Source organism: Polyodon spathula, chromosome 9 (genome assembly GCF_017654505.1).
Source record: "Polyodon spathula isolate WHYD16114869_AA chromosome 9, ASM1765450v1, whole genome shotgun sequence".
Classification (NCBI taxonomy): domain Eukaryota; kingdom Metazoa; phylum Chordata; class Actinopteri; order Acipenseriformes; family Polyodontidae; genus Polyodon; species Polyodon spathula.
The window spans coordinates 3,307,862-3,322,777 of record NC_054542.1 but is presented as its reverse complement, the minus strand read 5'-3'; the positions used below and the strand labels follow the sequence as shown (position 1 = coordinate 3,322,777).

At 37.8% G+C, this 14,916-nt stretch overlaps 2 protein-coding genes across 2 annotated transcripts; both read left to right on the top strand.

The window, feature by feature from the left end:
- Positions 1-1,522: 1,522 nt before the first annotated feature.
- LOC121321198 (olfactory receptor 6N1-like) lies at positions 1,523-2,482 on the top strand. Its single transcript, XM_041260099.1, has one exon. It carries the CDS (start codon positions 1,523-1,525, stop codon positions 2,480-2,482), a length of 960 nt encoding a protein of 319 aa, XP_041116033.1.
- A 6,228-nt stretch (positions 2,483-8,710) lies between these two features.
- Positions 8,711-14,405, top strand: LOC121321197 (olfactory receptor 6N1-like; the record flags this gene model as incomplete). Its single annotated transcript, XM_041260098.1, has 2 exons — positions 8,711-9,634; positions 14,382-14,405. Coding segments are annotated over exons 1-2 (948 nt in total), but the record flags the coding sequence as incomplete, so codon positions are not given.
- Between the last annotated feature and the right edge of the window lie 511 nt (positions 14,406-14,916).

The following is a 14,916-nucleotide window of genomic DNA, read 5'->3' as shown; positions in this document are numbered from 1 at the left end:
GAAATTACAAAAGCAAATATATATATATATATATATATATATATATATATATATATATATATATATATATATATATATATATATATATATATATATATATATATATATATATAAATCAACTTTTACTTGTTATATACCGCGTGAAGAGGGATACGTTTTTTGTTTCTAGTATGTGCTGGCCGTGATTTACACAAAAGGCCTGGTCACAGGAGGAGCACATTTGTTGCCTGCGTGTTGCCTTGCAGTTTGAGGCGGTCACACGGGAGACAAGCCTGCGATCGACAAGCTGGTGACAAGCTGGCACACAGGCAACACACAGGTAAACCAATCATAATGCAAGTTTTTGTCATAAACATGCTGCGAAGAAAGACTATGATATAAAAATGCACTAATTACAGTATAACAAATGAAATAAATTGATAAATAAATAACGAAATAACTAAATAAATAAATAATCGTGGACATTAACATTCGCTTATCCACACACACACTGTATTGCGTATCTATAGGCTACATATAATTAATTGGATGAAATGCAAGAATCAGAATGCATCATACACTGTCTGTCTGACGTTATGTTCAAGCCTTATCATCATGTGATACTACTATCAAATTTGATTGGCTGGTATTGAAAATGTTGCCCTCGTGTTGCCTGAAAAATAGAACATCATACTAAGTGGGAGACATTCAAGTACATTCAAGTTACTGTACATTATACTTTAAACCAGTCCTTTAAAAAAGATCCACCTGGTTCATAACACACTTGTATTACCAATACTGCATTTCAATCCACATAACGACACACCATCACAAGACACAGCCTTGGGCTGCACTGTCATGTTGTTCTTTTAATTGTACTTCTTACATCTTAGATGTACATTGAGATTTAATTTGCCCCCTTGATAATGAGCACCCTTGACTCTAATAAATGTAAGTGTTGTTTTTCTGTGCTGCTCAATTTAAATTCCAATCAACATCTTAACTCAGAGGCTATATTATAACTCACAGAAATATAGCCAAGCATTCATTCCATTTTGATCAATCAGTACAGGAACACCAGAAAACCTGCTAAGTAAGTTACCGGTAGATCTAAAGCTTAGCTTTAACATTATTGCTATTTAGAAAACCGATAGTACTGTTTATAATACTTACATGTCATTACCTTCTATATATAACACATAAGTTAGTAGAAATAAAAATGTACAGATAATAGACAACAGGCTTGAAATTCTAATATTATTGTAAATAGACTTCATTGTGTCTGTTTCTAACATAGCCTTTTTTATTATTATTTATGAGTTGTGTTTGTTAATCCACTTAGAAAAAGAAATGTAACATCACTTTTTTTTTTTAAAACACTATTGTACGCCGTTGGCATGTTACTTAAATTCATTGTAATATCAGTGATGGTTTTATGCCAGATTTATGCTCTTTTCGCAGTAACATTAGAAGATAATTTGGTAAGTAATAATGTTTAAGAAGCAAAACATACAATGACGTTTTTGTACTTTGTCTTCCAGATATGTTCCAGTTGCCGGATTCTAACAGGAGCAATTTTACAGTCAGAGAGTTTGTCATTGCTGGTGGAGAACGGAGTCTTGAAGAGTTCTATACAGAACTTTCTGTCTCCCTTCTGTTGGTCTACCTTATAACTTTGATAGGGAACCTTGTGATTATAGTTTTGGTACTGGTAGACCACAGACTTCACACCCCAATGTATTATTTTCTTTGGAATTTGTCTTTTGTTGACATAATGATTACAACGACTGTTATCCCCAAAATGTTAGCAGTGTGTTTGATGAAAGACAATGTGATTTCATTTGAGGGTTGCTTTTTACAAATGTATTTCTTTCTATCTTTTGAATCTACAGAATGCTTTCTTCTGACTGTAATGGCCTATGACCGGTATATTGCTATATGTAAGCCTCTGCATTATAGTACTATTATTACAGACAGAACGTGTGTCATACTTGTAGCCATAGCCTGGATTTTAGGGTTGTTAGGGCCCATCATATCAGTGATTTTAGCTGCTCAGTTGCCATTTTGTGGACCAAACAAACTAATCTATTGGTTTTGTGATTACCCACCCGTTGTTCAACTGGCCTGTACAGACACAACACTTTTAATCGATCTGGCCCTTGCAGTTGCAATGATTGTAATTTATATTCCATTTTTGATAGTTGTTTGGTCTTACATTAGAATAATCATTTGCATTTTCAGAATACGATCTGGTGACGGTCGCCGTAAGGCTTTTTCAACTTGTTCTTCACATCTTATGATTGTTCTTACATATTTCATTTCCAATGGATTTGTTTACATCGTTGTAAAGATTGAAAATATATCCTCTGATACATGTACCTTACTCGCTGTATGCTACTCCTTTGCAACCCCAATGGCAAACCCCATCATTTATAGTTTAAGAAATAAAGAAATAAGGGATTCTTTTGTAAGACACACTGCAGTAAATAGAGTATTTTCTTGAACTCTTCGTACTCAGTCTATTTGTGCCAGTGGTTTCATGACTAAGAAAACCTAACACTCACATGAGATATATAAGCTGTATAGTAGAAGAATATTACACTTCAATAAAATGATGCAACAAATCTAAAGACACATTCAGAGCTTAATAAGATGTTATACCCCATTCAAACTCAATGTGTCATGGACATGCATGTTTGATTCCAGAATCATTGAGCATGAGTAATTTCCCAAATTCCTGAAAGTGATGCCAAATGAATTTATTGAGGGGAAAAAAAGTCAAGGTTGTCCTCTTTTGTTTTTCCATTCACATTCAATGCTGTGTATACAAGTAAGATGCATTGCCCAGGTTTTGGTCTCTGTAATGTACACAAGGTAGTGCACAAGTTCCACAAAAAAAGGTATACATATTTGATTCATTCTAACAAGTAGAGTATGTCATTTGCATCAGTTTTTGGGATGGTTGTATGAGCAGCCCAGATACAATACTAGCTGGGTCCCATTAGCCCTGAACAATACAGTATAAATACAATTTCAATTAAACATTCCATTTCACAAAGTCTAAAAGACACTGTAAAACATCACAGGCTGTGAGTATTCTCTTAAGTGCTCTGAAGTGCAGAGTCTGGTAATTACTCAATGCTCATCACTGTAACTGAATAGGACAAAAATGTTTATTGGAATAAAATGTGGCTGCACCTCCCTCTTATTTTCACTGGATTTGAAATGTACTCAGTAGATACAAACATAAATGTGCACTCCAGGTACACACAGAAAAATCTGCCCAGTGTGTCTCTCTTCTCTCTATTCTTCTCTCTGTGTCCTGCTGTTCCCTTTCTCCCATTCTCCCATTCTCTCTCTCTCTCTCTCTCTCTCTCTCTGTTTATCTTCCTCTTCCTCTATGCTATTCCTGCAGTGTAAAAACTATGGTAAGCCACGCTTGATTACTGCAATGTTAAACACTGTGTGTTGCTGATTTATGTATTTTTTTCCTTACCAATGTATGAATCTATTTATTGAAAAAAAAAAAAACAATAAAGTGTGGGGAAAAAACAATATTCAACAATAAATGTTGTACTTTAAATTTATATAGTGCCTTATCATGGTAAGCATCTCAAAACATTTTGCAAAAAAGCAGAAAACAAATTTGTTCAATAACCTAGTAAGTTTCAGTTTATATTTAGGGCTTTGGATTTTCGGCTTTAACCGATAAAAACAGATAAAACAGCCCAGATACAAAAACAATTGAATTGTGTAGAGCCAGTAAACACCAGCAAATACAGGAGAATCTGTGGAAATGTTTACTCGATTCATATTGACCACGCCTTTCCCATTTAAAAAAAAAACAAAAAAACACACACACAAAAAAACCCTACATTTCACAGTGCAGCTTAGCAATGTCCCTCCTTCCTGACCTGTCTATCATTGATTCCTTCTGATTACTTTCCTACTACTGAGTGGCAGCACATTCCTACATTTCTATTGGAGACTTAAAATGATTAATGGAAAGTAACCAAAAACAATGCATTCATACAGTATATAAAAAGCGAAAGCCCTGGGGGAAAACAAAAAAAAAAAAATCACATAAAACTCAAAAATAGCTAAAATCAGCACTGAAAAATGAAATGAATAAAAACCAAATAACAGAAGCCCTATTTATATTTTAACACATGGACGGTCTAGAGGTCTAGAAATAACAGCTCTCAAAACAGTAGACTGTCAGTGCATTCCAGGAAAAATAACACCAAAAACATAGCACTCTGTGATTTCCCAGAATGTAATTTGTGTTTCTTTTAGCATTTCTTTTAAAGGGTTGGTGCTTGATAAGTCCCGCTTGATAAGTACTGACTAACATGGTCTGATACTTTAATGGATAATTCAGTTTTATGCCATGATGTTGAGATAAACTGAATCAAGTTCACAGTAAACCTGAGTGATGGATGTGTTCCCACTAGAAACAGCTCATTGGACCCAGTGAATCTGGATAATAACGTATGTGAGCAGAATAACAAATACCAGTTTTTATGGTAAATAAAAGCAAGGAGGGCTGCTGTAGAATACATTGCTGGCCTTGAAAGATGTAACTGTAATCATTAAAAAAATGTATAAGCAAATATCTGGAAAAAGAAATCTCCCACGAGAAACAAAAATACCTCAGTTTTTCCAAGCAGTTTATCAGTGATCTCAGCCAAGTGGTTTTTACTGTAGTCATATTCACAACTGTAGCAGCACACATGCTGCATGACAGAGTGCCATTGCAAAATACATTTCTAAGGGCTTGGTAGAGAACACAGTCTATCTGTGCTGACTCCTTTTCTTCCAGTTAAATGCTCTAAGCAATTGCTGTCCCTTGTTTTCTTAACCCGTGTGGAGTTTCAGCAGGGCAGCTTTGATGATATAATTATTAATACAAAGAATAAGCTCCGAAGTGAATACATCTTCTGTAGTTCTCATTAGTGATTCTCAGACTAATTGCAATGCAAGGATATGGTAGCTCTCCAAGCAATTAACCTGCATTTGGTTTATTAGCAATCTTAAGATATACCTTGCTTAAGGAGCTGATGCAATTTACCGTTGTGTGTGGGCCTTCTTTCTGTTCAAACACCAAGAAACTGGAAATATGTAAGAAGTTTTTTTGATGCACACCATCATGTGTTGAGTATTGTACAGTGTACTGTATGGGGAGGTGTGGGTTTGAAGAGTATATGCAATATATTATAGTTCAGTTTCTAAATGGGAAATCTAACCTGTATTGCTTGTAGGGCCCTTATTCAAAATATGAACTCTGTATGGTCTGCCTATCTGACCACATGGCAAAACTGCTCTGTGACGATAGCCACTTTTTTTTGTGTGTTCAGGAGAAGCCTGTGATTGGTTGAGGGGATTGCAAATTGGCAGCGTGGATGATCCCTTTTGAAAAATCCCAGTTTTGGAGGTGCATGCCAACAAAGACATTGCATTTGGAAAACTGCAGGACTTTAAGTATGTTTCCTTACAGATTTAAACGCAGGTGTACCATGTAACCAAAACATTAAATTACACTGAATCTGTAATTTTTAAAAATACATATTCGCAATTTTGACAACTTTTTAGATTTGCTTGCAATTGTATGTTAAATCGGAACACATTTGAATGCAATTAATGGATCGACGTGGTTTCTGGAAATAAATGTTGAGACTTGGCAGGCCAGGCAACAGCTGTAGCTCTAAAGTGCAAAGATGAGCTAATTGTTTGTTTTGGTTCTTACCTTTCAGTCAATGAAAAGCCATGAATAACATTGTATCAAAAGTTCAGCATTAGCATTCAAAACACAAACACCTTTCTATTTATTTATTTATTTATTTATTTATTTTACATGTACACACATTAACATGGGGTCCCAGCTAAGACCCAAATGTCTTATTTTCCTTGTGGCTTTGTGTTTATTTTACTGAACACTTTTAGAATGTCACCTATTTTTTCACAGATATTCCTAAAATTAGGGCACACACATTATCTTTAATCAGGCTAATATTACCACATTAGCGTTATTAAATATAATAATATTGATTTAATTTGATATTCAGTCAAATTTGACATGTAAGTATTATAAACAGTATTATCATTTTTCTAATTAGCAATAATGATAAAGCTAAGCTTTAGATCTACCGGTAACTTACTTAGCAGGTTTTCTGGTGTTCCTGTACTGATTGATCAAAATGGAATGAATGCTTGGCTATATTTCTGTGAGTTATAATATAGCCTCTGAGTTAAGATGTTGATTGTAATTTAAATTGAGCAGCACAGAAAAACAACACTTACATTTATTAGAGTCAAGGGTGCTCATTATCAAGGGGGCAAATTAAATCTCAATGTACATCTAAGATGTAAGAAGTACAATTAAAAGAACAACATGACAGTGCAGCCCAAGGCTGTGTCTTGTGATGGTGTGTCGTTATGTGGATTGAAATGCAGTATTGGTAATACAAGTGTGTTATGACCCAGGTGGATCTTTTTTAAAGGACTGGTTTAAAGTATAATGTACAGTAACTTGAATGTACTCTGAATAACTTTTGAAGAGAAACAATAATGAAACATACAAACAAATGATAAAACCACACCACAATACACTAAATCCAAATAGAATACCCAAGTGTAAACGGCACAAAACTTTTAATACAATAAATACAAGACTCCTGACTCCAATTCACAAAAACAATATTGGCTACATTTACTACAGAATGAAAACAGAGGTAGCAAACTATGATTGTTGCTCTATTATTCTAGAAAAAAAAAAAAAATCCCTTCACCTTGTCCTTTTTATCTGAAATAAAAACACATCAGAACTGTGAAAAAACGGCAAGTTATCAAAAGTGCCCAGTCATTTAAAGTGGAGATATCAAAAACACAAGCCAAATTTCAAGAAACCATTGGGGCAACCTTGCTCAGCACAAAGCAAATAGGCACTGCACGGGTCGTGTTTCGTTTAGCTGTAAAACCGATGGGGGCCCAGGTTGACCCAATGATTCTTATAAATATCAAAAACACAAGCCGAGTTAGAAGATACAATTGGGGCAAGTTAAATTTCCATAGTTACACATAAGCATAAAATACTGTATTATTAACAATAAATACATAAAAGCACTTTAGCACTGCACAGTATGTGCATGTTTGTTATATTGAAACACTAGTATTACCATATATTAAAGTTAAGAAAAGTAACAATATTTAGAAATTACAAAAGCAAATGTAATATATATATATATATATATATATATATATATATATATATATATATATATATATATATATATATATATATATATATATATATATATATAAATCAACTTTTACTTGTTATATACTGCGTGAAGAGGGATACGTTTTTTGTTTCTAGTATGTGCTGACCGTGATTTACACTAAAGGCCTGGTCACAGGAGGAGCACATTTGTTGCCTGCGTGTTGCCTTGCAGTTTGAGGCGGTCACACGGGAGACAAGCCTGCGATCGACAAGCTGGTGACAAGCTGGCAACACACAGGCAACACACAGGTAAACCAATCATAATGCAAGTTTTTGTCATAAACATGCTGCGAAGAAAGACTATGATATAAAAATGCACTAATTACAGTATAACAAATGAAATAAATTGATAAATAAATAACGAAATAACTAAATAAATAAATAATCGTGGACATTAACATTCGCTTATCCACACACACACTGTATTGCGTATCTATAGGCTACATATAATTAATTGGATGAAATGCAAGAATCAGAATGCATCATACACTGTCTGTCTGACGTTATGTTCAAGCCTTATCATCATGTGATACTACTATCAAATTTGATTGGCTGGTATTGAAAATGTTGCCCTCGTGTTGCCTGAAAAATAGAACATCATACTAAGTGGGAGACATTCAAGTACATTCAAGTTACTGTACATTATACTTTAAACCAGTCCTTTAAAAAAGATCCACCTGGGTCATAACACACTTGTATTACCAATACTGCATTTCAATCCACATAACGACACACCATCACAAGACACAGCCTTGGGCTGCACTGTCATGTTGTTCTTTTAATTGTACTTCTTACATCTTAGATGTACATTGAGATTTAATTTGCCCCCTTGATAATGAGCACCCTTGACTCTAATAAATGTAAGTGTTGTTTTTCTGTGCTGCTCAATTTAAATTCCAATCAACATCTTAACTCAGAGGCTATATTATAACTCACAGAAATATAGCCAAGCATTCATTCCATTTTGATCAATCAGTACAGGAACACCAGAAAACCTGCTAAGTAAGTTACCGGTAGATCTAAAGCTTAGCTTTAACATTATTGCTATTTAGAAAACCGATAGTACTGTTTATAATACTTACATGTCATTACCTTCTATATATAACACATAAGTTAGTAGAAATAAAAATGTACAGATAATAGACAACAGGCTTGAAATTCTAATATTATTGTAAATAGACTTCATTGTGTCTGTTTCTAACATAGCCTTTTTTATTATTATTTATGAGTTGTGTTTGTTAATCCACTTAGAAAAAGAAATGTAACATCACTTTTTTTTTTTAAAACACTATTGTACGCCGTTGGCATGTTACTTAAATTCATTGTAATATCAGTGATGGTTTTATGCCAGATTTATGCTCTTTTCGCAGTAACATTAGAAGATAATTTGGTAAGTAATAATGTTTAAGAAGCAAAACATACAATGACGTTTTTGTACTTTGTCTTCCAGATATGTTCCAGTTGCCGGATTCTAACAGGAGCAATTTTACAGTCAGAGAGTTTGTCATTGCTGGTGGAGAACGGAGTCTTGAAGAGTTCTATACAGAACTTTCTGTCTCCCTTCTGTTGGTCTACCTTATAACTTTGATAGGGAACCTTGTGATTATAGTTTTGGTACTGGTAGACCACAGACTTCACACCCCAATGTATTATTTTCTTTGGAATTTGTCTTTTGTTGACATAATGATTACAACGACTGTTATCCCCAAAATGTTAGCAGTGTGTTTGATGAAAGACAATGTGATTTCATTTGAGGGTTGCTTTTTACAAATGTATTTCTTTCTATCTTTTGAATCTACAGAATGCTTTCTTCTGACTGTAATGGCCTATGACCGGTATATTGCTATATGTAAGCCTCTGCATTATAGTACTATTATTACAGACAGAACGTGTGTCATACTTGTAGCCATAGCCTGGATTTTAGGGTTGTTAGGGCCCATCATATCAGTGATTTTAGCTACTCAATTGCCATTTTGTGGACCAAACAAAGTAATCTATTGGTTTTGTGATTACCCACCTGTTGTTCAACTGGCCTGTACAGACACAACATTTTTAATCGATCTGGCCCTTGCAGTTGCAATGATTGTAATTTATATTCCATTTTTGATAGTTGTTTGGTCTTACATTAGAATAATCATTTGCATTTTCAGAATACGATCTGGTGACGGTCGCCGTAAGGCTTTTTCAACTTGTTCTTCACATCTTATGATTGTTCTTACATATTTCATTTCCAATGGATTTGTTTACATCGTTGTAAAGATTGAAAATATATCCTCTGATACACGTACCTTACTCGCTGTATGCTACTCCTTTGCAACCCCAATGGCAAACCCCATCATTTATAGTTTAAGAAATAAAGAAATAAGGGATTCTTTTGTAAGACACACTGCAGTAAATAGAGTATTTCCTTGAACTCTTCGTACTCAGTCTATTTGTGCCAGTGGTTTCATGACTAAGAAAACCTAACACTCACATGAGATATATAAGCTGTATAGTAGAAGAATATTACACTTCAATAAAATGATGCAACAAATCTAAAGACACATTCAGAGCTTAATAAAATGTTATACCCCATTCAAACTCAATGTGTCATGGACATGCATGTTTGATTCCAGAATCATTGAGCATGAGTAATTTCCCAAATTCCTGAAAGTGATGCCAAATGAATTTATTCAGGGGAAAAAAAAAGTCAGAGTTGTCATCTTTTGTTTTTCCATTCACATTCAATGCTGTGTATACAAGTAAGATGCATTGCCCAGGTTTTGGTCTCTGTAATGTACACAAGGTGGTGCACAAGTTCCACAAAAAAAGGTATACATATTTGATTCATTCTAACAAGTAGAGTATGTCATTTGCATCAGTTTTTGGGATGGTTGTATGAGCAGCCCAGATACAATACTAGCTGGGTCCCATTAGCCCTGAACAATACAGTATAAATACAATTTCAATTAAACATTCCATTTCACAAAGTCTAAAAGACACTGTAAAACATCACAGGCTGTGAGTATTCTCTTAAGTGCTCTGAAGTGCATAGTCTGGTAATTACTCAATGCTCATCACTGTAACTGAATAGGACAAAAATGTTTATTGGAATAAAATGTGGTTGCCCCTCTCTCTTATTTTCACTGGATTTGAAATGTACTCAGTAGATACAAACATAAATGTGCACTCCAGGTACACACAGAAAAATCTGCCCAGTGTGTCTCTCTTCTCTCTATTCTTCTCTCTGTGTCCTGCTGTTCCCTTTCTCCCATTCTCCCATTCTCTCTCTCTCTCTCTCTCTCTCTCTCTCTCTCTCTCTCTCTCTGTTTATCTTCCTCTTCCTCTATGCTATTCCTGCAGTGTAAAAACTATGGTAAGCCATGCTTGATTACTGCAATGTTAAACACTGTGTGTTGCTGATTTATGTATTTTTTTCCTTACCAATGTATGAATCTATTTATTGAAAAAAAAAAAAACAATAAAGTGTGGGGAAAAAACAATATTCAACAATAAATGTTGTACTTTAAATTTATATAGTGCCTTATCATGGTAAGCATCTCAAAACATTTTGCAAAAAAGCAGAAAACAAATTTGTTCAATAACCTAGTAAGTTTCAGTTTATATTTAGGGCTTTGGATTTTCGGCTTTAACCGATAAAAACAGATAAAACAGCCCAGATACAAAAACAATTGAATTGTGTAGAGCCAGTAAACACCAGCAAATACAGGAGAATCTGTGGAAATGTTTACTCGATTCATATTGACCACGCCTTTCCCATTTAAAAAAAAAACAAAAAAACACACACACAAAAAAACCCTACATTTCACAGTGCAGCTTAGCAATGTCCCTCCTTCCTGACCTGTCTATCATTGATTCCTTCTGATTACTTTCCTACTACTGAGTGGCAGCACATTCCTACATTTCTATTGGAGACTTAAAATGATTAATGGAAAGTAACCAAAAACAATGCATTCATACAGTATATAAAAAGCGAAAGCCCTGGGGGAAAACAAAAAACAAAAAAATCACATAAAACTCAAAAATAGCTAAATCAGCACTGAAAAATGAAATGAATAAAAACCAAATAACAGAAGCCCTATTTATATTTTAACACATGGACGGTCTAGAGGTCTAGAAATAACAGCTCTCAAAACAGTAGACTGTCAGTGCATTCCAGGAAAAATAACACCAAAAACACAGCACTCTGTGATTTCCCAGAATGTAATTTGTGTTTCTTTTAGCATTTCTTTTAAAGGGTTGGTGCTTGATAAGTCCCACTTTATAAGTACTGACTAACATGGTCTGATAATTTAATGGATAATTCAGTTTTATGCCATGATGTTGAGATAAACTGAATCAAGTTCACAGTAAACCCAAATGATGGATGTGTTCCCACTAGAAACAGCTCAATGGACCCAGTGAATCTGGATAATAACGTATGTGAGCAGAACAACAAATACCAGTTTTGGTAAATTTTTTGGTAAATAAATGCAAGGAGGGCTGCTGTAGAATACATTGCTGGCCTTGAAAGATGTAACTGTAATCATTACAAAATGTATAAGCAAATATCTGGAAAAATAAATCTCCCACCAGAAACAAAAATACCTCAGTTTTTCCAAGCAGTTTATCACTGATCTCAGCCAAGTGGTTTTTACTGTAGTCATATTCACAACTGTAGCAGCACACATGCTGCATGATAGAGTGTCATTGCAAAATACATTTCTAAGGGCTTGGTAGAGAACACAGTCTATCTGTGCTAACTCCTTTTCTTCCAGTTAAGGAAGCTAAGGAATTGCTGTCCCTTGTTTTCTTAACCCGTGTGGAGTTTCAGCAGGGCACCTTTGATGATATCATTATTAATACAAAGAATAAGCTCCGAAGTGAATACATCTTCTGTAGTTCTCATTAGTGATTCTCAGACTAATTGCAATGCACGGATATGGTAGCTCTCCAAGCAATTAACCTGCATTTGGTTTATTAGCAATCTTAAGATATACCTTGCTTAAGGAGCTGATGCAATTTATCATTGTGTGTGGGCCTTCTTTCTGTTCAAACACCAAGAAACTGGAAATATTTTTAAGAAGTTTTTTTGATGCACACCATCATGTGTTGAGTATTGTACAGTGTACTGTATGGGGAGGTGTGGGTTTGAAGAGCATATGCAATATATTATAGTTCAGTTTCTAAATGGGAAATCTAACCTGTATTGCTTGTAGGGCCCTGTGGCAGAGCAAAGCTCTGCCCTTTTTAAATTGGCAGGGATGGGGTTAATTTCCCCTACCTGCCTGGGTTTATTATGTTCAGGTGGCTGGGGTTGATTAGTTGATTAGGTTAATTAACGATCAATCAGCGCCCAGCCACCTGACATAAAAGGAGGCCTCTGCTTCTCATTTGAGCGGAGGGAGCTGAGGAAGCTGGTTGGTGGTTGGTGGTTGGTGGTTGGTGGTTGGTGGTTGGTGGTTGGTGGTTGGTGGTTGGTGGTTGGTCCAGTGAAGGCATTGCCCAACCTGGAAACTTTATTTTTGTGAGTTTTGTTTTTGCTTTATTTGTGTTTGAGTATCTGTTATTTTGCCCTTGTGCACTTTATTTTTGTGTTTATTTATAATAAAATTGTTACTTTTTTTGAACTGAGACTGTCTCTGGGCCTCTATCCACTCACCAGCCTGCCACATTTGGTGTCAGCAGCGGGATAACGCCTCCTAGCGGCTCAGAGCAGTATTTTTTATTTATTTATTTATTTTTGAATTTTTGGGAGAATTTTTATTTATTTTTTCTTGGATTATGGGAAAGAAGAGCAGACAGCGGCAAAGGCAGGAAACGCAGCAGCCGAAGAAGCTGCTGCAGCCACCGCTGGAGGACCGGGCCAGCCTCTTCCCCTGGTGTTGCTGGTGCGGGAAGGAGGACCATCGTTGGCGGTCCTGCCCAGACGTGCCACGGGCAAACTGGTGTGGCCGGTGTGAGGAGGACGGCCACAACTGGGCAGGATTCCCCTACAACCAGGCCCAGGAAGAGGTGCAGTGTTCACCTCAGGCATCAGGGGCCACCCCACTACCTCCAGCACCACCACCTTCACCACCGTCCCAGGAGATCTGGGACTGGTTGATGCACCCTAAGGCAGCCGCCTTCCCGAGAGCCAGAGAGGGAGGAGGAGCCGCCGTCCCCAGAGCCAGAGAGGGAGGAGGAGCCGCCGTCCCCAGAGCCAGAGAGGGAGGAGGAGCCGCCGTCCCCAGAGCCAGAGAGGAGGAGCCGCGCCGTCCCCAGAGCCAGAGAGGGGGGAGGAGCCGCCGCTCCCAGAGCCAGAGAGGGAGAGAGGAGCCGCCGTCCCCAGAGCCAGAGAGAGGGAGGAGCCGCTGCTCCCAGAGCCAGAGAGGGAGGAGCCGCCGCCATCCCGAGAGCCAGAGAGGGAGGAGCCGCCGCCATCTCGAGAGCCCAGAGGGGAGGAGCCGCCGCTCCCAGAGCCCAGAGGGGAGGAGCCGCCGCTCCCAGAGCCCAGAGGGGAGGAGCCGCCGCTCCCAGAGCCCAGAGGGGAGGAGCTATGGACCAAGAATGCCTGCCTTGCACCGTCCAAGGATGCCTGCCTTGCACCGCCCAGGGATGCCACGCCCGCTCCGCTCAGGGATGACTCATTTGGATCGCCTGGGGTTGCCTGCTACTCCGCATCGCCTGGGGTTGCCTGCTGCTCCGCATCGCTTGGGACTGCTGGTGTCTCCTTTTTGTTTTCTAGGGTTGCCGAGGGTCCGCTGCCGCCGCCGGCTCTGCCACCAGAGGGAGCCGGGTCGCCGTCGCCATACTACCTTGGCGATCCGGGGCCCCCTCAACCAAAGAAGGCTTGGGGGCTCCGACATCAACCCGCCCACCACCCCACCATAACAGCCCACCCAAGGGACATAATTGGACTCTTGGGGGGGGGAGGGTGGGGGGAAGGGGGGAGTTGGCCGATTGTGGCCGGTGTACGTTGTACATGGGGGGAGGTGTGTGGCAGAACAAAGCTCTGCCCTTTTTAAATTGGCAGGGATGGGGTTAATTTCCCCTACCTGCCTGGGTTTATTATGTTCAGGTGGCTGGGGTTGATTAGGTTAATTAACGATCAATCAGCGCCCAGTCACCTGACATAAAAGGAGGCCTCTGCTTCTCATTTGAGAGGAGGGAGCTGAGGAAGCAGGTTGGTGTTTGTGGTGGTTTTGTGATTTTTGAATTTTGATAAATCCAGTGAAGGCATTGCCCAGCCTGGAAACTTTATTTTTGTGAGTTTTGTTTTTGCTTTATTTGTGTTTGAGTATCTGTTATTTTGCCCTTGTGCACTTTATTTTTGTGTTTATTTATAATAAAATTGTTACTTTTTTGAACTGAGACTGTCTCTGGGCCTCTATCCACTCACCAGCCTGCCACAGACCCTTATTCAAAATATGAACTCTGTATGGTCTGCCTGTCTGACCACATGGCAAAACTGCTCTGTGACGATAGCCACTTTTTTTTGTGTGTTCAGGAGAAGCCTGTGATTGGTTGAGGGGATTGCAAATTGGCAGCGTGGATGATCCCTTTTGAAAAATCTCAGTTTTGGAGGTGCATGCCAACAAAGACATTGCATTTGGAAAACTGCAGGACTTTAAGTATGTTTCCTTACAGATTTAAACGCAGGTGTACCATGTAACCAAAACATTAAATTACACTGAATC

Bases quoted from the DNA above. Each gene is read 5' to 3' on its own strand.
- LOC121321198 (XM_041260099.1), top strand. From the start codon at position 1,523: ATGTTCCAGTTGCCGGATTCTAACAGGAGCAATTTTACAGTCAGAGAG.